Genomic DNA, 20067 nt, shown 5'->3' on the forward strand with positions numbered 1-20067 from the left:
ATATATTTTGAAATTTAATTTAACTGAAGTAAGGTATCTGAACATATAAAATTATTGTCCTTTGTTTACATTTTCAATTCTCAAAATCCAGCTCATCCGACGGTCACTAGGATGAAGCTATGAATCTCAACGGCTGAGATCTCACCGTAAGACTTGCTTTGAATGAAGTAAAAGAGCGTGAAAACTCGGCAATGAACAGAAGATTCGCAATATAGTAATAATAATAAGACTATTGTGAGAATTATTTATTTATTTATTTATATTTATATTTTATTTTTGACTATGGTGAGAACTTCACGTTTAACAATGTATTATTTGGGAATCTAACTGCCCTGAAAATATCTGACTGTTGCCCGATTGCCAGTCTTAGTAACTGCCCCTTCCTGACACCGGTCAGCTGCCCGCTCCTCACCACTCATTGGGCAGCTCCGCTCTCCAACACCCCCCTCTCTCTTCTCTCTCTTACTCTCTCTCTCTCTCTAACTATTTATAGACTAATTAAATGTTAAACTTTACTCCTACCATTGAACCATCTAAGCCGCCACCACCACCACCTCCTCTGGCGATGGTGGCGCATGGTTAAGGTCGAGCTCCTCCGGTGGACTATAACTTTTCACACCGATATATATACACACATATATAGAAAGGAAGAGAGAAAATGGGTCAAGGACTTAGTTGCAAAACTAGCCATGAACATGGCCTATTCACAGCTGTCCAGTTTGGGGACTTGGACACTGTCGACACTCTGTTGGAGAGAGACCCGACTCTCATCCACCAGACCACAGTGTACGATCGCCACTCTGCTCTGCACATAGCGGCTGCTAATGGCCAGATCGAGGTGGGTTCTGTGAATTTTTTTTATTTTCTATCGAATTTTGATATTTTTTCTGCGATTTTGACGAGTTCTGATTGATGGGTTTTCTGGGTTTTTGTTGTTTTCTTCCTGGGGGATTCAGCTTGTTTCTCTCCTTTTGGATCGATCTGTTAATCCGGATTTGTTGAATCGTCATAAGCAGGTGAGCTTTTCTCTGGTGCCCATTTGATTACTGAGAAAATTTCAGAGAGAGAAAATAGAAGTTTGAATGATTTTCTAATTACTTTTCTACAAATTCCTAGCAAACAAATAGAATGTGGAATCTTATGTTTTTGTGTTTTTTTTGTAATACTTGATCTTAATGTCTTTCAATTGGTGTGATTGTGAATGGTGTTAGACTCCGCTGATGTTGGCTGCAATGCATGGTAAGATCTCTTGTGTGCAGAAGTTCATTGAAGCTGGGGCAAATGTATGTCTACTCTCTCTCTATCTGTCTATATATATATATATATATAAATATATATGCATATGTATTTGTATGTATCATATATGCTTGTTTAAATTTCTTATTCCTATATGAACTGTGAATCAAATTGATGTGGTTAATATAAAAATTGATGCAGATTTTGATGTTTGATTCACTCCACGGAAGAACCTGTTTGCACTATGCTGCTTACTATGGCCATTCCGATTGTCTACAAGCAATTCTCTCTGCTGCTAAAACTTCTCATGTTGCTGCTTCTTGGTGAGGTTTCTCTCTCTGGATCAGTTGGATTCATATCTCTCTCACTTTAGATTGATTTGGCAAATTCATAATTGGTGATTTTGTGTACTGGATTGGATTGGGTTCCAGGGGATTTGCTCGGTTTGTAAATATTAGAGATGGTAAAGGAGCAACCCCGCTGCACTTGGCGGCCCGTCAAAGACGGCCTGAATGTGTCCATGACCTATTAGACAATGGAGCTCTTGTTTGTGCTTCTACTGGAAATTATGGGTAATAGTTCTACTAATTCTTCTATTTCTTTCATTTTTTGTAGTCTTGATTTGGTATTTGATTCGATTTCTTTCATACAGCTTCCCAGGAAGCACTCCACTTCACTTGGCTGCTAGAGGGGGTTCTCTAGAATGCATTCGTGAATTGTTGGCATGGGGAGCGGATCGAGTTCAAAGAGATTCATCAGGGTATTGTTCAGTTTCCTTCTTGGGTTTGAAATTGGAAAATATATAAATCCAAATCATATAGCTAACTATGTTTGTAGTTTTGGTGTTTTTTTTTTGGGGGAACCTTTATGCTATTGATTATTCATTTGTTCTTGATTGGATTTTGAACAATGAGTTAAAGTGCAGAACATGAAGATTTCTCCTTTTTTCATAATTTTGGATCTCAATGCTATGTTAACTAACAAAATTAGATTAATCTGCATCGTCTTGTTGGGGAAGTTGTTTTGTATTCATTAATTACTAGTTACTTTGCCCTTGATTAAATAATATGAAGTTCTTTCTTTATTCTGAGTAGATCATCATGTCATGTTAGCCACCATTTTTTTTTCCTCAAAATATTTTATGTCGTACCTATATACAAGTTAATTTGCTTTTAAAAGAGAAACGATTTTATTATTCTTTTCTCCTTAAAATATCTTCTTTGTTCTTAATTTAAATTGAAGCTAAATTAGGTGCAGAACATCAAAATTTTCTCGTGATTGAATTTCTGTTCTGTTTACAATACTTTTTAAAGGAATTTAATTGATCTTTTGGTTTTTTGGTGGATCTATGCAGGAGAATGCCATACACTGTTGCTCAAAAGCACAAGCACGGAGCATGTGCAGCGTTGCTGAATCCTACATCAGCAGAGCCTCTTGTATGGCCATCACCGTTAAAATTCATAAGTGAACTTAATGCAGAGGCCAAAGCTTTGTTAGAAAGAGCCCTAATGGAAGCTAACAAGGAGAGGGAGAAGAACATCTTGAAGGGGACAGCTTACTTGGTTCCATCTCCGTCACATTCCAATTCAGGGTTTGATGATGACATTTCTGAGGTAATTTGCTCTTGATTCTTTCTTACCAAGGTTTGGAATCTTAAAATTACAATCATTTTTCGTCTATCATACAAAATGAAAATCCCAAATATTTGAAATCCTCACCGAAGTTGGAACTATATGGCTATTGCAAAACTGAAACAAAATGTTGTTGATATTTTGAGATTTTAAATCTTTTTATTAATAATCTTTTAGGTCTAGATTACTTACCCAAAAAAATTCTTTTAGGTCTAGACATCCCAGCTGACCAAAACTATCAAAATTACTACATTTTTATCATGACATGTGATGTGGACTGGCCATCTTCATGCATAGTACTTAAAGGCCTAATCGTGCAGATATTTTTGTCCGAAACTATTGTATTGCTTAATAAGATTTCCTTGGCTGTGGTTCCCCAATAAGGTATAAAATGTCTTGTCTTGGTGGCTTAAGGTATAATTGTCTCTACTTGGTGTTTTATTCAATTGATTCCTTGCTTCAGGTTATGAATTTGTTTATTTGGGATGAGTTTAGGTAATACTGGTTTTGACCAAGCAAAACAAGAAATATGGTAATTCTGTTTCAAACTGAATTCAAGAGAAATCCCAACATTTTACAAAACAGTTCTTGCTTATTCTTCTTTTGATTCCTCAAAATTTTAACTTATTTTGGGTCATTTTAACCATTTCCCAATAAGTTTAGAGCTAGTAACCTCGTGTCTAAAGCCATGGTTTCTGCAAAATTTTGGAGAAGATAACATATTCTCACAATGTCCCAATTATGATCATGCAGACCAGTGACACAGAGCTATGCTGCATATGCTTTGATCAAGTATGCACAATTGAAGTCCAAGACTGTGGCCACCAGATGTGTGCACAATGCACGCTAGCATTATGCTGCCATAACAAGCCTAATCCAACAACAGCCTGCCTCACTCCACCAGTCTGCCCATTTTGCCGAAGCAGCATTGCCCAACTAGTGGTTGCCAAGATTAAGATTGATGATAACACCACTGATTTCGACTTCGACTCCTCAAAGCTAAAAAAGTCAAGGAGGTCCAAGAACTTCAGCGAGGGCAGCAGCAGCTTCAAGGGCTTATCAGCAGTGGGATCATTTGGTAAAATGGGAGCCCGTGGCTCGGGTAGGATTGCTGCTGAAAATGAGTGGGTTGACAAGCCTTGATACTCGGATGAAATTTGGTATCAAGAATTCGATTTGGCGATCCACGATACGCCAAGGGTCCGGACGGTCCCCGACCCAATTGAGTATATATAGAAATGATAGAAATGTCTCTATCTTGGCTTGTAGATTTGGGAAATAAGCAAAGAAGTGATTTGCAGGTTTGGGTTGGTGAGCTTATAATTTGTTGAATGGGTCAGTCATATTTGTTGTAATATTTGTTTACTTTAGCTTGAAGAAGCATTGGGTCCTATTAGTTTCCTGAATAGAAAAAGAAAAAAAAAAAAAAAAGAGAATTCTATTCTTTCTATTTACTCTTACTTTTCAAACTATAATTCAACATTCTGTAATGTCTGCTTGTTAAACAGAGTCAACCAAACGCAGTTTTGTTTTGACACTTTGACCCCACACTGTGCCATTTTTTCTAATAAATGAATGGGTGTTGAACTGTGACATGAAACTTTGGTTTTGTAAACACACATATAAGATAATGAGATATGAGAAAAGAACAATACGGTACATCAATTATATATTCAGACAAGATAGATTGGGTCCCATACTTTGTGATCTGACTTGATCTTGTTGTGTGATTTGAGATAGCCCGAGTTGGGGTTCTGTCACTGGGATAAAAAAAAACAACAATGATGGTGGTTCTTAACCTATGTATATGTAGAAAAGGATTAGAAAACAAAAGGCTTTTAATGAGCTAACATGCAAATGGTGGTCCAATTGATAAAAGTCATTTTGTTTTTTTATATATTTTGTAATGATTTCAAGATTTTTCAGTAAGTCTTTTTAACAAGTACCAAAGACACGACTACATTATGATCCATTTTTCAACCGAGTAATGGCCAATATAAAGGTCCTCTCTCTCCAATCCCTGAAGTTGACACGTCACTGACTTGTTACCTTCGTGCCACGTACTACAGTAGTACCTTACCAGTGGGGTCCATTTGGGGACACTAAATTGTACCCTTTAGATTCCTGAATTGTGCATAGGTAACTTTTGAGAATAAATAAAATAAAATAAAATAAAACAAGAATTGTGAATGGATAGAATGATTCAGAGTCATGCAATAAAGAAGTTTCAATAAAATTAAGACAATTAGTAACAGTACATGTTAATTTGATTCGATCCAATTTACACGGATTGAACGGGATGAGATTGAATTGACGGATTATTTACTTATTCTTAACTAATATATATGATGAATGCTTGTAATTAATGAATGAATATTATATATTTTGTTTAATTTTTAGTATGCAAATTTGACACATAAATTTGGTTTACTAGTATTATAGTTATTTGTCACCTTTTCAAAAATCGATAGATGTCGTTTTCAGTAAAATCTAGTTTATGTGCTTCATATCTTTGTACTGGAAATGAAAAAGAGAATAGATACATTGTTTTTGTTACTATTTGTTCAAAGTGACTGTTTTGAGACTTGAATTTACATTTAAATATTTATCAAACTTTGACCGTTACACCAAATTATGACAAAAAGAAGAATTTTACCATTGCACATTTACACAAATATTTGTTAATTAAGAGTCATAAGATTTATCCTCTGTCTTCGTGTGGTGTAGGAAATCAAAATTACTTTTAGCTGATCATAATTAAAGAAAAGTATTATTTAACAATTTTGTCATTGAACGAATTTTGTGTTACTACTTAGGTTAATTAGAAAGTTGATTTACAAGTTTAGTAAGCAAAACAAACAATGCAAAGGAAATCAATCTTTTATTTATTTATTTATAAAAAAAAAATCTTTTTATATGATATAGTAAAAGAAAACAGAGAATTTTCTCACCCTTTTATTTTTATTTTTATATTTATTTTTTGAAAAAAAGAAATGCCTCACTTTTCTATTCCCTTCAGTTTACTTTTTAGTGTTTCAATCCCCTCCTCCTCACCTTTCTTTCCTTCCTACCCCATTGTTTATGACAACATGTCAAAAAGTATTAGATCCTTAATTATGGAGAAGATTTACCAATCAAAAATAACCACAGAGTTTTTAAGTAACATAGCGAATGAAAATAACACTATACAAGCAAGGTAAGAAGAGCCAACGAGAGGGATAAACAGTTACTATGGACATGTTTGATACGTAACTTTGAAAACAATTTTATGTTTTTACATTTTAGATAATTTAAAATAAAAAACTGTATAAAAACTCTGTTTGATTCAATTTTTTGAATTTTTTATTTTATATTTTTTAAAAACTCAGTTATAAAAATAACCATTTTAAGAATTTTTCGTAATTGTTTCAGTATTACAAATCAAAAAAAGCTCTATATACCTCCTCCAACCGAGCAAAACCCCTCATTTATTAGTAATTATTAGTAATCACCATTGCTGGTTGCACAATAACTTTTCAAGAGGGAGTAGGCTCAGCCCTAACAAACAAAGGAAGTTCCATCTAAGAATCAGCCCAACCAAATACAAACACAATAACTTTTGGTCGATACAAGCAAATAACAATCACCAAACTCATCTGATAATTATTGATTACCTCCAATCAAACAACTGATTCACCACTAGTACTCCACCAATAATCTTCCACCAATAGTCCAACAACCAAGGATATATATATAAATATATATAATAAATATAGAGAGAGACTGAATTTATCCCAATTCCTTTCAATTTTACTCATTAGAGCACTGTCCTTGATTTTGACAGAGTCCAACTGCTCCTTGTGGTGTCTCTGATCACTGAAATAATGTTCTTGTGGGAGGTAGCCTTGCCCTTAAAAGCTCTGGCATTGCCATTTCTTTCCCACCAGATAGAGTAGGCACATTCACTGAGTGTTGACTTTTTTGCTCTTTCAATTAACCTCCCAGAGATGAAAAAAATACCTGCCAAGAATGGGTCATTTTCATGAAATTCACTATTCTAAAATTGCCCGTGACTTTAGCTGATCTGAGGAGGGTCGGTTGTATACAGTTTTACTTCTGTATGCGGTGAAGATATTTCTTGTTTTGAATTTGTGACCTTCAACTCTTAATATGATTTATAAAAAAAACTAATATGATAGATATCCTTGTTACAAAAATAGATTCGCTCTCTAAAACACATTGAATGTGACATATACTTCCTTCATACAAAATAAAATTTAATTATTATTAATTGAAAATAAAAAAGCTTACTTACCCAAAAAAAAAAAAAAAAAAAACCCAAAGATAGTTTTAAGAAATGCTTAGTTAGAATGGCCACACATGCAGGAAAACAGTGCCACTGGAACTCCATATCCATCACAAGACTCAAATTCTCTGTTCTGTCTCCTTTCATCCGAACCAGGCCATGGGCTTGACCGGGGAGGAGCGATGCAGCCATTGACAAACAGCGAGTTCGGTTCTGTATCGTGCTGAGCCAGGGCAAGCTCATCTGGTCCATAAATGATGGGGTTATGGTTCCTTCTATGTTCATTAGCAGCTCTCCTCTCCACTTCAAGAAAATGACCTAGGGATGGAGCATTATTATTATTATTATTATTGTTCGTACTCTCGGCATCGGTAGAGTCCGTTGGACACAGAGAAAAACACCAAGTTCTAGTCCTGTGGCTCTTCTTGTCTCCTAGGGTTTCTGATTTTCTTCCTCTTGTTGATCTTCTTGGGAGATGATCTAACATGGTAGAGACACCAATAAGGCTCCCAAGTGTAATGCTCTTGTCATGGAAAAAGGATCCTGTGGACTGAAAATCAATCACAATATAGTCAGGGTGTGAAATGTAATAGAATAAGAAAATGTAATGCAGCTTTATTTTTATTTTTTATTTGTTTAAGGGTAATTACTTCTAGTTTTAGATATGCTTGAGTATAATCCCAAAAGGGTTAATTCATTTATACATGCTAGTTGCACTGCAATGGTATCTGAAAACATTTTTTAACCTGAGTTTTTATAAAATAATTCTTAAAAAATTTAAAAAAATTAAACCAAGCGGACCCATGTTTGTTCTTTGAAAATAGTTTTTTATTTTTTGAGTTCTCGAGAATTATTTTCAAAAACACGATTCAAGTAAGCACTGGATTTTGATACTTCTACTTCTACTTACTGATTAATGTATTTGGTGATAGACCTCAACTAGTTAGTAAAGAGCTCAAAGCTTTATCAATTATTGAATTTAGAAAAAACAAACACACTCTCTCTCTCATCTACATTATTTGCTGGGAATCATAGGATTTCTAGGAAGCTGAGCCAGGACCACCTTAAGATTTGAGTAGAGGTACCATTGAAATTTAAGAAAAATGCACCAGTGCTCTTCCAACGTCTACTTAGAATTTAAATTGATCATATAAGGGATAAATTATATCACGAACACAACATTCATGTAACAATGAAGTAAAATCTCATGCAATACATTTACTTCAAAAATGTAATATTCAAACAATATATTAATACCAAAATATAACATTACAACGCTATTGAAACATCAAAATTGCATTCTCAATTTAGTTTTAGTAAATATAATGGTACAACAAAATGTACCCAAAAAAGGATCCAAACGCTTAAAGACAACTGAGAGAAAGGCGAAAATAGATTAGTTCCGCTAATTATTATTCCTAGATAAACGAGGAACCCTATGTGTCGTAGAGATGAGAAAAGTAAAAGTTAAATTACTTTTCAAACCCTTTATGTATAGTACTTGGATCCCACATTGGATGCCTTTGGAGAGTTAAGCCATCCATTCCCGTCAAATTGTCAATGGCCTCCCTTGTTTCCTTATTTTTTTCAAAAAATAATAATGTTTTGATGGGAGCGTTCACTTTCAATGGTTGGAATTTGCTTTTGTGCTTGATTGACAAGCTCCATCCAAGGGGATTGGAATCCTTATCTCTCACTTTAGGAGTCGGTGGAAGAAAAAGGAATGAATAAGACATTCCTAAATAAGAAATTATATAATTTCTTTTTCTTTTTTCTTTCTTTTTTGGTTTGATGGAAGAAAATACAACAAACTCACAATTTATTGTATTTCATAGAAAAAAAAAGAAAGTTAGAGTTTTTAGTTATTTTTATCATTACACCCATCATTATCTATAATATTTTTATAGAAAATAATATTGTAATTTTAAATTGTATAATTTAAGATAGTATTGTAATTCATAACTTTCGTAATAGCACTAGTTGTCTTCCCTTTGGAGGGAAAATTTATAAAGGAGGAATTATGACTCATACTTCATATTGCAGTTTCTCTCTTTATCTCATCTCTATAGATTTTCCTTCTTATTTTCCATCCACTCCCTTTCCTTCCTTCTACCGAACATAGCATTTGTGTTATTTTGTTAGGTAACATATTCACAAGTTTGGTTAAAGTAAGATGTATAAGAGATTTTTTTATTATTTTTTTATTTTGAAGATTAACTAAAATATATTTGAAAATTGGATAATAATTAAGCACATTGCAACCTACATCATGTTAAAAATTTAAGATATATGCCATTTCCTTGCCAGATACAAAGGTGTCAAGTGTCAACATTTATTTAAGCAATGGCTGTCCCTTAACCATTGAAAATGGCAAGTAAGAGAGCCACCTTCTACGTAACACTGCACATACAAAGGTAAAGTTACGTACATTTAATTCGTGCTAGACTTGCAATGAGTTTTCCCTTTTTTTTATGTCGTCCTTACTTTATTTAACATTTTACTTTTAAAGCCAGACCTCACAGAATCACCAAAAATGAAACACACACAATGCCATAACATAGTATTCTGGTGATTTCTCACTGACCTCTGTATCTAAATCTGATGAAGAATCAGTAGAGGAGCTAATAGAGGCACTGACTAAAGTGGTGTTGAATGAAATTGATCCAGAAAAATCAGTGTGTCTCACCAGCCCAACCCTAACATTCAGTGGCTGCAATCCCAAAGGCCATCCCTCTTCCTGCAACCCCAAATCAAATCAAAATCATATCAATCACTGAAAAACTATTCCAATTAGGAATCTCTCCAAGGACAAACAGATGGAAAAACAAGACAGACCCATCATCAGAACAAATTATAGCAAAAAAACACACACCCCATCTTCAGAAATATCACGGTAGTAAAATATTGAAGACAGATCACATAGGTAAAATCCAAAAAAACACAGTACCTGTTGAGACATGGCTGAAAATGGAGTCCAATAGAGGTCAATTCAGGTAGTAGACACTACATGAGAGAGCTGTGTCATTTACAGAGAGTACTCTGTGAAGATGAAAAAATGTTGGTGTATATAGAACATGGGTGTGTAGAGAGAGAAAGAGAGAGTAAAAAAAAACAAGGAGGATAGGGTCAAAAAGACTGACCAATGATAAGAGGTGGTATTATCATTCCTAAGCACTCCTTCTTGCTTTACTTGGTTTTGCTGACTGGGAAAAGAAGAAACAGAATTATTGTGTTACTATAAAAATAATAAAGCAAGCAAAGGTAAAATTCCATTAGTTGTGCAGAGTCTGTCTATGTTCAAATGACTTTTATGCCTTCTTACAAAATGGTTAAAATTATGAATTATTTTTACTTGGAAGATAAAATGTGGAGTGACATGCCAAATTAGCAATCTACAGACTAGAATTCGGGAGGAACAAAAAGAGGGAGGTAGGCTGTAGCACACCCGCTTCCATTGTTACAGAATTTGAAAAGAGTTAGATGTACACAATTTCACACACCCGCTTCCATTGTTACAGAATTTGAAAAGAGTTAGATGTACACAATTTCACCTCTGAGTATGTAAATAAAATACTCAAACAAAATTTTCATCTAATTGATATGATACTGATTTTAAGACAGTAGAACCCATTGTAGGTCTTCTCTTTTAAATGATAGGACACCCTATTCACTTATGTTTCTAATTTAAGAATAAAATAATCTTAAAACTTCAAAAAATTAATAATAGATCATAGGATAGAATGTCCTTTCTATGTTTATTATGCATCTTAAAGTTAAATAATTAGAGATTTAGAAATGTCTCATTAAACATTTGACTTGAAATTTGATATCAATGACAATGATGATAAATGTAAGTATAATCCAACTGTTTAATTATCAAAACACATTATTTAGGGTGCAATATCAATTAGTAACTTATTAAATGTGAGTTTACATGGTAACACACACAATATGTATATAGGGACATTTGGAAAATTATGACTTGAAATTTGATATCAATGACGATGATGGTAAATGCATATGTAGTATAATTCACCTGTTTAATTGTCAAAATACATTATTTAGGGTGCAATATCAATTAATAACTTATTAGTTGTGAGTTTACGTGGTCACACACACAATATGTATATATATTGGAAAATCTCTACATGTTTAGATAGAACTTTACATGTAAATAAATGTGTCAAACTTTATTCATAATTTTACTTATTTGCATCATGATTGGCCGAATCTTGATGTCCTTTATCATAGTAATTTCTCGACCTTTATGGACAAGGACCCCACATTTGGTGAATAACCTAAGCAGATCCAACACTTGGTCAATGTGAGTAGCTAGGTGGAGCCCTAATTTAGCTGTCCAATTATATAATATGAAGAATGATTATAAGGACAGTGTAGGCATTTGAGAAGAAGACAGAGGAGAACATTGTCCTCCAAAAGGTTTGATGGATGATAGAAGGGCAGATGAGGATCCAATGAAGGTTGAAAAGAGAGGCACTTTAGGTTTGGTGTATGCCAACAAGCACACAAGAAGAAAGTCTTCCCCTTCTTTATTGCACCTTTTTTCCTCTGGGCCCAAAGGCCCTTCTGTCGTTTACCGGCCCAATCTTTTACCAACCATGACCCACATTACATGTATAAACAAGAGATACTGATCTGTTGCTTTCAACTTTCAACTTTCACAACTTCTTGAGGGTGGGCAAGATAAAAGGCCCATTCGGCCTGCACACAGCTCAATACATGTGTGTGTGTATGACTGACACATAGAGTGCTAGAGAGGGACGAACCGAGTCTCTATGTATGACTGACACATAGAGTGATAGAGATGGACGAATCGAGTCTCTAAAAGAACTCTATAATTCACAATGGGGCACATGTAATTCATTTGGAGTAATTATCAAGAAAATTTTCTGAACGGTAGCCCGAAAGATAAAAAAAAAATGAATATCCATTTTTTGGCCTCCGGGCACACTCCCCAGTCCCATTTGTATTGGGCAATTACTGAGAAATTTTCCCAAAGAAGGATGTGCCAATGGCATGGTACCACTTCCTATTTGTCATGGACCCCAATACTCTTGTGAGAGAGTTTACACAAACAGAGTCACCTTGTATATCATTTTTCTTATCCAAATATGTCCCAACAAGGGTTCAGTTACTTGAAATACCTTTACATAACATCCTTTCCAAATCTATCACATACATTCAGTTTCCTGAAAAAAATTTCCCATAAATAAAATGTATATAATAAAATAAAATAAAATAAAATAAATTGGATGGTTTCTCAAAGTGGATTCAATTGTGTGCAATGGCAAATGTGGTTGGGTGTGTGAGCTATATGTGTACTATGACCTAAAAACCAGCAAAGACTGGACAACAACAAACCAAAGCCCAAAGTCCCATTTCACAACCCAAGGCCCATCTCGGACCAAGCCAACTGAAATAACAACCTGAAACCCAAACTGCAACGGAGAGGCACTACCAAAACAGAGAAGAAACATATATGGAAAGAAAAAAAAAAAAAGTTAGAAATCAAATAATGGAAAGCAATGTTGGTTATGTTAGAATCAAAAAATGAATTCAGTATTCTTGAATTTAATTATCCTCAATATTCTTAGTATTACCAAGAATTCTTAGTATTAAAAAAAAAAAAAAAAAAAAAAATTCAGTATTTCAAGAAAGAGGAATTCTTTGTGCAGAGTCACAACATTCACTCTTCATAACACTGTTCTTCACGAAATTACTATTTTGATACTTTTTTTTTTGAATAATTCTGAGTTTAGGGTTTATAAAGTCCTCCATTATCAATTTATTTCCACCTTTGTCGTCTATGTTTGGAATAATGGAAAAGAAAAGAAATGATAAGATTAGTTGGGAGAGAAAATAAATGAAAGGATATAGTTAACCGCTTATCGTGTTTCGTTAATTAATAAAGGAAATGATACTAATCATATTTGGGAAAAGAAAAGAAAGAAAAGTATTATAATGAATTTACTACCAAATTCTTTTTGATAGATTTGGTATTAATAATGTTTCATTAAAAAAAGTTAGCCTTCTCTTTATTTTCCTTCCATTTTAACAAAACTAACAGTATAATTTGTTTCCTTCCTAATCCCTCCGTTTCCTTTCATTTCTTTTAAAAATTCATACCAAACACAACATTTGATTTCCCTCTGTTGCCTTTCTTTTGTTCCCTCAAACCAAGCTGGGCCTCAGTTAAGTCCACTCATTTTTTTTTTTTTTTTTTGAATAATTTTGTTTCCAAAAATGTTTTTACTCTTTCTCCAAACTTGGATCAAATTTGCTCTGTGGTACTGCATACCATGAGGGTCAACTTAACTAGATAGCCTTTCATGGCAGCGCGCGTTTATCACAAATATAAAGCATGTCACAACAAGTATGGCTCACAGTCATGCTTCCAAATATATATATATATATATATATACACACACACATGTACACACACCATGATAATGATGTACATATATTCATGTATATTTATGTGTTATTATGAGTCAGCTTGTGCTTGTTTCCATGATCAGCTTCTAATGGGAAACAAGATCAGTGATTCTTTTTGGAGGAATCTTGCAATAAAAAATGTTGTTTCATGTGATAAAAGTTTACCTAGGCATGAAAAGTTATAAGTGATGGCAGCAAAAACAACTCGGACCCAGCCAATTAATCAACTTAATTTATGTATTATTATTAAGTAGCAAGTAGGACTCACCTTGAATTCAGGAATCTTTGATTAATTTATGGGAAAATGATGGAGTTGTAGGAAAATTCTTTCGACAACCCCTAGCATGCATAAAAGATCAATTAAGGGTATTCGGTGAACGAATTATGCCCACCTCTTCGAACTACTTTCTTAAGACAAACACATAGGAGAGAACAACCTCCATCTTGCATAAATGACCAATTAAGAGTATTCGGTGAAGGAATTATGTCCGCCTCTTCGCCCCGAGTACTCTCTTAAGATAAACACATAGTAGTAGAGAGATTCTGACATATACTAGGAGAATCGGAAATGCTAAGTGCAGCGCGACAACCTCTGTGGGACTCACAAGTTCCAATGGCTAATCACATTGTCACATAGCACAACTACTGTAGAGGAATATACCTTTGATGGTTATTTTCAGCGTGAAAACCATGAAGGACGTTTTGCATCTCCTGATCAGAAAGTCAATGAAACACATCTCTGAGCCCAAAAAAGTCAATGAAAATGATTTCCAATCACAAAATACAGATAGAGAGGCAATTTCAGTTAGTCTTCAGAACCAGAACTGTTCCTTCGATTAAAAGACACAAAATCTATAGCTTTGCATGACACTCACCAAAGTAATAGTGGTATATATATATATATATATATATATATATATATATATATATATATATGCAAATGTGTATACATATATGTGCTCTAGTTTCGATCTTTTACACATTTAACATGTAGAATCAGATCCGAGTCTTGCCGCCGAAACTCCACGAAACATAGATTTTAACCAGAAAAAAATGTAATGAACTACTGGCTAGAGAAGTAATGGAAAATAAACTCTGAATTAACAACATAGCATAGATGAAATAGATTTGTTATGGAAATTAATTTGCATTCAATATAAACAAGATACAACTAACATGATCATGTTGGTTCCATTTACTTTCTTGCCTTCTTCATCTTACCACCAATATCTGCAAGAAGAGCGGGAGGAAACAAAGACTCAATCTCTTTCGATAATTCCATTAAAATTCCGCGGCGAGCTGCTTTTGATCTTTTTGTCACTGGAAGTGACTTGGGTTTTCTTGGTGCAGGTGGGCATTGAGGGACCAATATTGGTATTCTTTGATCCAAATTCGTCGGAGTTCTAAATCCGTCATCATCCTCTTCCTTGAATTCTCCCACGGATGACCTTTTGAGGATGTGAGAGGAATGCGGAGATAAGACCGTGTACATCTGATTCTCTACAGCCCCCACTTCAGCCTTTTGCAGGGCGCCTTGTTCTTGTTTTTGTTCATCTTCTTGTTGCTGATCTTGTTCTTGAAGCTGAACACTGACTTCTTTTGGTGCAATTTGAAACTCAAAATCTTGAAACTCCGACATGGGTTTTGACAGAAAATTGAATTCCATAGCATTCAGATCACTTTGAGATAAAAAGAGCCCAGAATTAGGCAATCCCATGAATGAAAAGATCAAAAGGGGTTAGAATTCAGAGTAGGGAATTGCAAGAGATTGAGAGTAGGAATAAAGCTAAACCAACTACAACAAAGAGACAATAAGATCAAGAACAAGCCTAAAAAGCAAAGATTAAGATGCGTAAGCTAGAGAGAGAAAAAAAGAGAGTGAATGATATGGAAATGGTGTGTCTAAGATTATAATTTGATCTTTCTCACCATTTTTTCATTTGTTTAGTGACCATCTTTGGAAGTTAGCTTTTCCAACGTTTGGGAAGAAAGAAAAAAGAGAGAGACAAGGTGGATTAGTTTGGATATCTAATTCGGCGAAGGATCCAATGCAAATAAAACATACGTCTCTTTCTCTCTCTAGAACTCTGCGTCTGTATCCCTCTCTAACTGATCATTTGACGTTCCTTTTTCTTTGTTTTAGTCAGACATTAACTAACTTATAATACTAAGATCTCCTAGTATTTGCAATCGCTTTTCTGATTTTTGTAAACTTTGATGCATCTTTGCACGTGGTTAGCTACAGCACAGCCATCTTATACCTACTTCACTTTCTCACGATATCTCTCTGCAACATATCTTCATATTCTTGGCCTGTTATTTTTATTTTTATTTTTATTTCTTTTTTTATTAATAGAGGGTGCAAATTCTCTGAAAACTGATCAAAATCCTCACATCACTATCAAATTATCAATAATAAATCACGTTATTATAGTAATGTGAAATTCACATGTTTGAATTTGATTATTAATTATTTACTTACTGCTAAATTTTATATTGATATAAGGACGGAATTCACTGTTAATAGTAATGAAATTGACCCACCAAGAAGACATGATTGGAGAGGATGCTGATCTCTTAAGAGTAAATTTGATGCCTTTAAATACCTACAATTATTTTTTTTTGGGTATTATGTATTTTGATTTTTTTTTTTTTAATTATATATCTATAAAATATTAAAATTACTCCACTAAAATTACAAATAAAATTGCATCCCACTTTATGGCTTGAAGTTTTTTAAAATGTGTTACATAACAATTTAAAAATTATTCCATGTGTATTGCACTTTTGTGTGTAACTACGTCGTAACTTCGCATTGTAATATATCTGTATTGCATGGTGATATAACTATGTTGTTCGACTCCATATGGAAATTCCTTTATTACAATTTAGTTTTTGTCTTACAATTTTTTTTCATTATATCATGTCGGTAAATGATAAATGGACATCATATAGGTTGAGCCTTGACTAGATAATAAGGGACCCAATTAGCTTGCTTGGATTTCACCATAGAAGTGTGCTAGCACTGCTGCCTTTTTGTTTTTCTTATAAACCCCACATCTTTTTGTAATTTCAGTTTTTACCATTTCATTTGATTCAGATTCCAAATATTCTGGCACAGTAACTTATCTATATTAGAAACTTGTTCAATATGTCTCCAACATATTGTCCTATCTTTGTCAAGTTTTCGGGGAGATTGATGCAACAACTATATACATATATCTATATATTTATAGATAGAGAGAGAACCACTATATGTCATTCAAATTTTATTTTATGATAAATTGATAATGGAACATAGGAAGCTTCTGCTTTCGTTTACTGTTTTTAAAAGTAAACATGTACTCCTCTTACTTTACTATGCTCTTAATTTTTCCATTTTCTAGTTCATAGCTTCATATTAATTCAGGAAATGGCTCATATTAATTACTCAATCACACAATATTAATTGCTGGAACCCAAGTGTTAGGGAGGTTTTGTGGCACATTGGATTCAGATGTGAAATGACTTGGACATACAAGGACATGTTTGTAGTAATATCTGCAACTTAAACTCTTAAGTTAGAAGTCAACTAGAGTCCAAGTTCAAGTTGTTGGGTACTCTCACCATTAGGGGGACGAGTAGGCTTGGTATCTTCAACAATAGGAGCGTTGCGACTTTGAATTCAAATGGGGGACAAGCGCCCTACCCCTCGCACTAGAGACCGTGTATATATATATATATATATTCCAATTCTTGAACAATAAACATGAAACATAAATACATAACAAAGAGAACCTAAAAATATTAACGGTATAAAAGAGTCTTATTTCCTAAATACGTAAATTATAATAGCTAGCCAATAATGAAATAATTACTGCAAAAATTAGGATTTGATTAGCTCATAGAAAAACAACAATCCTATTTTTCTTCTTAAAAAGCTCAATCCATTGTGGTTGAATCTTTCACCAAGTTATGGTGGGTAGGCTTCATTAATTGTGAAGATAACCAAAATATAATGAGAAAAGAATGAAATTAAAGAATAATTACAAGGGATATTTGAAAATACAGTGGAGTAGAAGGGCACAAGTATAAAGAACAATTTCTCCATTAAGCCCAATCTTTAATTCATTATCGAATTGATGACCCTATGACATGCTTATTAATTTATTTATGGTTAATGAATAAAATGTAATGATAATGTGGGTGTACGATATATATCATATAGAAGTGCAAACACACACTCTCAGGGCACATAATTGCGTCTCATGCTCATGCTTAATCATTTTGCTTCCCATCTCCCATTATAATGTGTCCCATCTCTAACAATCATCTCCACCTCCATTTTCAACTCTCTGCTCTGCACACCCATACGCACTTCTTCAAACTTTTATTCACTTTTCTGGGGATTTATTTTCCCGCGTCTTTTATTTGCTACACTAGTTAGCCTTTTGTCCTTGATGATCATATAAAATTATATAAACTACAAGTTGTACAATTGATCCAAGACAATTGTGATTTTCGCTGACGACAATAATTTCAAATTGAGATTTTCTTTTTTTTTTTTTTTTCTTTTTTTCTTTTTTTTTTTAATTTAAAAAGTTCAATAATAAGTGACTGTCAATTAAAATTTTACCCTACTTGAGCATTTTTTAAATAAATATTTAAATTATATTATCAAACATACTTAATTAGATTAACTTACATTTTACTCTTTAATTAAGTACTTAATTGAATTATCAAATGACAACTTAATCTCTTGAATTCTTAAACTTATTGGAGGCTAAGAAGTACAAATACTTCTAGGAGAATAACGTATCCGTATCGGATACCGATATTTCACGGATACTTGCAGATATATATCAAACTTCTTAAATATATTTTCAAAATTTTAATACGTATCTGATACTTCTTAGCCTCTTAGGTATTTCAAATACATATCCAACACTTTTCAGAAACTTCTTAACACATTTTTAATAAGCTTGAACATTAAAATGCAACATTTCCTATAATTGTTAAGAAAAGTTTAAATTTTATTAAGTGATAATTTGGAATGCTTATTTTATGTTTTGTGAAATGAACTTCTATATTATATTAATGATTGAATCTAAATTCATAATATTTTTAAAAAATCAACCAAAATTTAAAATTTTATTATACATAAAAATAAAATTAATTATTTTTTTATTACCGTATCTTGTCCTATTCGTATTTTTTTTTAAAGATTTATCGTATCACTGTATCTGTATCATGTCGTATCCACATTCACTATCGGTGTTTCCTAGTTCAAAGGCATTTGACTTGTACATGATAAGGTGAATATGTAAGGCTTCATTTAAATGACCAAACGCTCTGATGTAGGGGAAAAAAAAGGAGAGGAAAATATATGTTCTGATCCCTATAGTATCCATTGTGGACAAGTCTATCATAGTTTCTTAGCGTGATATTTGATAAAATTGAATTGTTTGATAAAATTGAAAATTTTAAATGATAATTAAAAAATAAATAAATATATATTTTTATATTTTTTTAATGTTTTAGTGCTCAGCATTTAGTAATAAGTGATGTCCTATTACTTAAAATTTAATTATATTCTAAGTGGTGTTTATCATTTTCATATTCGAATTGTGTTATCAAACACATTTAATTGAATAAATGTTTGATGTGCTATTTGATAAAATTGAAAATTAAATACTGAAAATTTTATGAGTTGAATTTACAGTACTAAAGTCTTTAAGTGGTAATAAAAATAAAAAAATAAAATAAATATATATATATTTTAATTTTTAGTATTCAATATTCAGCATTCAGTTATAAGTGATGTCTCCATTATTTAAAATTTTACCACATTTTCAGTGGTACTTACCGTTTTAAGTAATATTCAAATTGCCTTATCAAATGTACTTAATTAAATAAGTGCTTAATCCATTTAGAATTAAACGCTACATTAAATTTTCAAACAAGTTAGAATTAAGTGCTAAATTAAATAGTCAAACAGCACCTTAATTTCCATACTATATCATTCTATATCATATGCTGACAACATGTGAACATGCAGTTCCACGATGGACGAATATGGTAGAAATATTGAGTGAAACTGTGTGGAAGACAAAGAAGTCTTCTAAATTTGTAATTTGACCACACTGAGTTCTATACTAATTTGAAATCTTTCATATTTTCAACTTTATCCATTATAATTTGTAAAACATGTTTTTTCAATTTATTAAAAATTTAGTCATGTATCCAAAAAAGATTTTATAATGAAATTTAATTTGCTGTAAATTTTTAAAATTTATTCTTTAATTTTTTTAAAAAAAATTAGCTTTAATTTTAGAAAATACACTATCATGTTACTGTAAAATTCCTAAATTGAGAAAAAAAATTCAATTGTTAAAAAAAGAAAAAGCAAATAAGTTTGATTAGTTAATAAAAAAGTTTAAATAACAAATCATTTTTTTATTAAAAAAAAAAATCATAAGT

At 32.8% G+C, this 20067-nt stretch overlaps 3 protein-coding genes across 3 annotated transcripts; 1 reads left to right on the forward strand and 2 right to left on the reverse strand.

The window, feature by feature from the left end:
* Nucleotides 1-430: 430 nt before the first annotated feature.
* On the forward strand, nucleotides 431-4402 carry LOC132307085 (putative E3 ubiquitin-protein ligase XBAT31). Its single transcript, XM_059804747.1, has 8 exons — nucleotides 431-838; nucleotides 957-1016; nucleotides 1212-1283; nucleotides 1438-1559; nucleotides 1668-1808; nucleotides 1889-1996; nucleotides 2591-2849; nucleotides 3621-4402. The coding sequence occupies exons 1-8, from the start codon at nucleotides 659-661 to the stop codon at nucleotides 4008-4010; spliced, it is 1332 nt and encodes a 443-aa protein (XP_059660730.1). The 5' UTR covers nucleotides 431-658; the 3' UTR covers nucleotides 4011-4402.
* Nucleotides 4403-6426: 2024 nt separating this feature from the next.
* Nucleotides 6427-10282, reverse strand: LOC132307086 (uncharacterized protein At3g17950-like). The gene is made up of 3 exons (XM_059804748.1): nucleotides 10100-10282; nucleotides 9737-9889; nucleotides 6427-7702 (listed from the first exon to the last, which is right to left on the reverse strand). The coding sequence occupies exons 1-3, from the start codon at nucleotides 10109-10111 to the stop codon at nucleotides 7208-7210; spliced, it is 660 nt and encodes a 219-aa protein (XP_059660731.1). The 5' UTR covers nucleotides 10112-10282; the 3' UTR covers nucleotides 6427-7207.
* A 4521-nt stretch (nucleotides 10283-14803) lies between these two features.
* Nucleotides 14804-15325, reverse strand: LOC132309549 (cyclin-dependent protein kinase inhibitor SMR10-like). The gene has a single exon (XM_059807842.1). The coding sequence runs from the start codon at nucleotides 15323-15325 to the stop codon at nucleotides 14804-14806; it is 522 nt and encodes a 173-aa protein (XP_059663825.1).
* Nucleotides 15326-20067: the final 4742 nt, after the last annotated feature.

The sequence above is a fragment of the Cornus florida genome, unplaced genomic scaffold (genome assembly GCF_030987335.1).
Source record: "Cornus florida cultivar Cherokee Brave unplaced genomic scaffold, ASM3098733v1 CherokeeBrave_3.0.0_Hap2_Chr05, whole genome shotgun sequence".
In the NCBI taxonomy this organism is placed as follows: Eukaryota; Viridiplantae; Streptophyta; class Magnoliopsida; order Cornales; family Cornaceae; genus Cornus; species Cornus florida.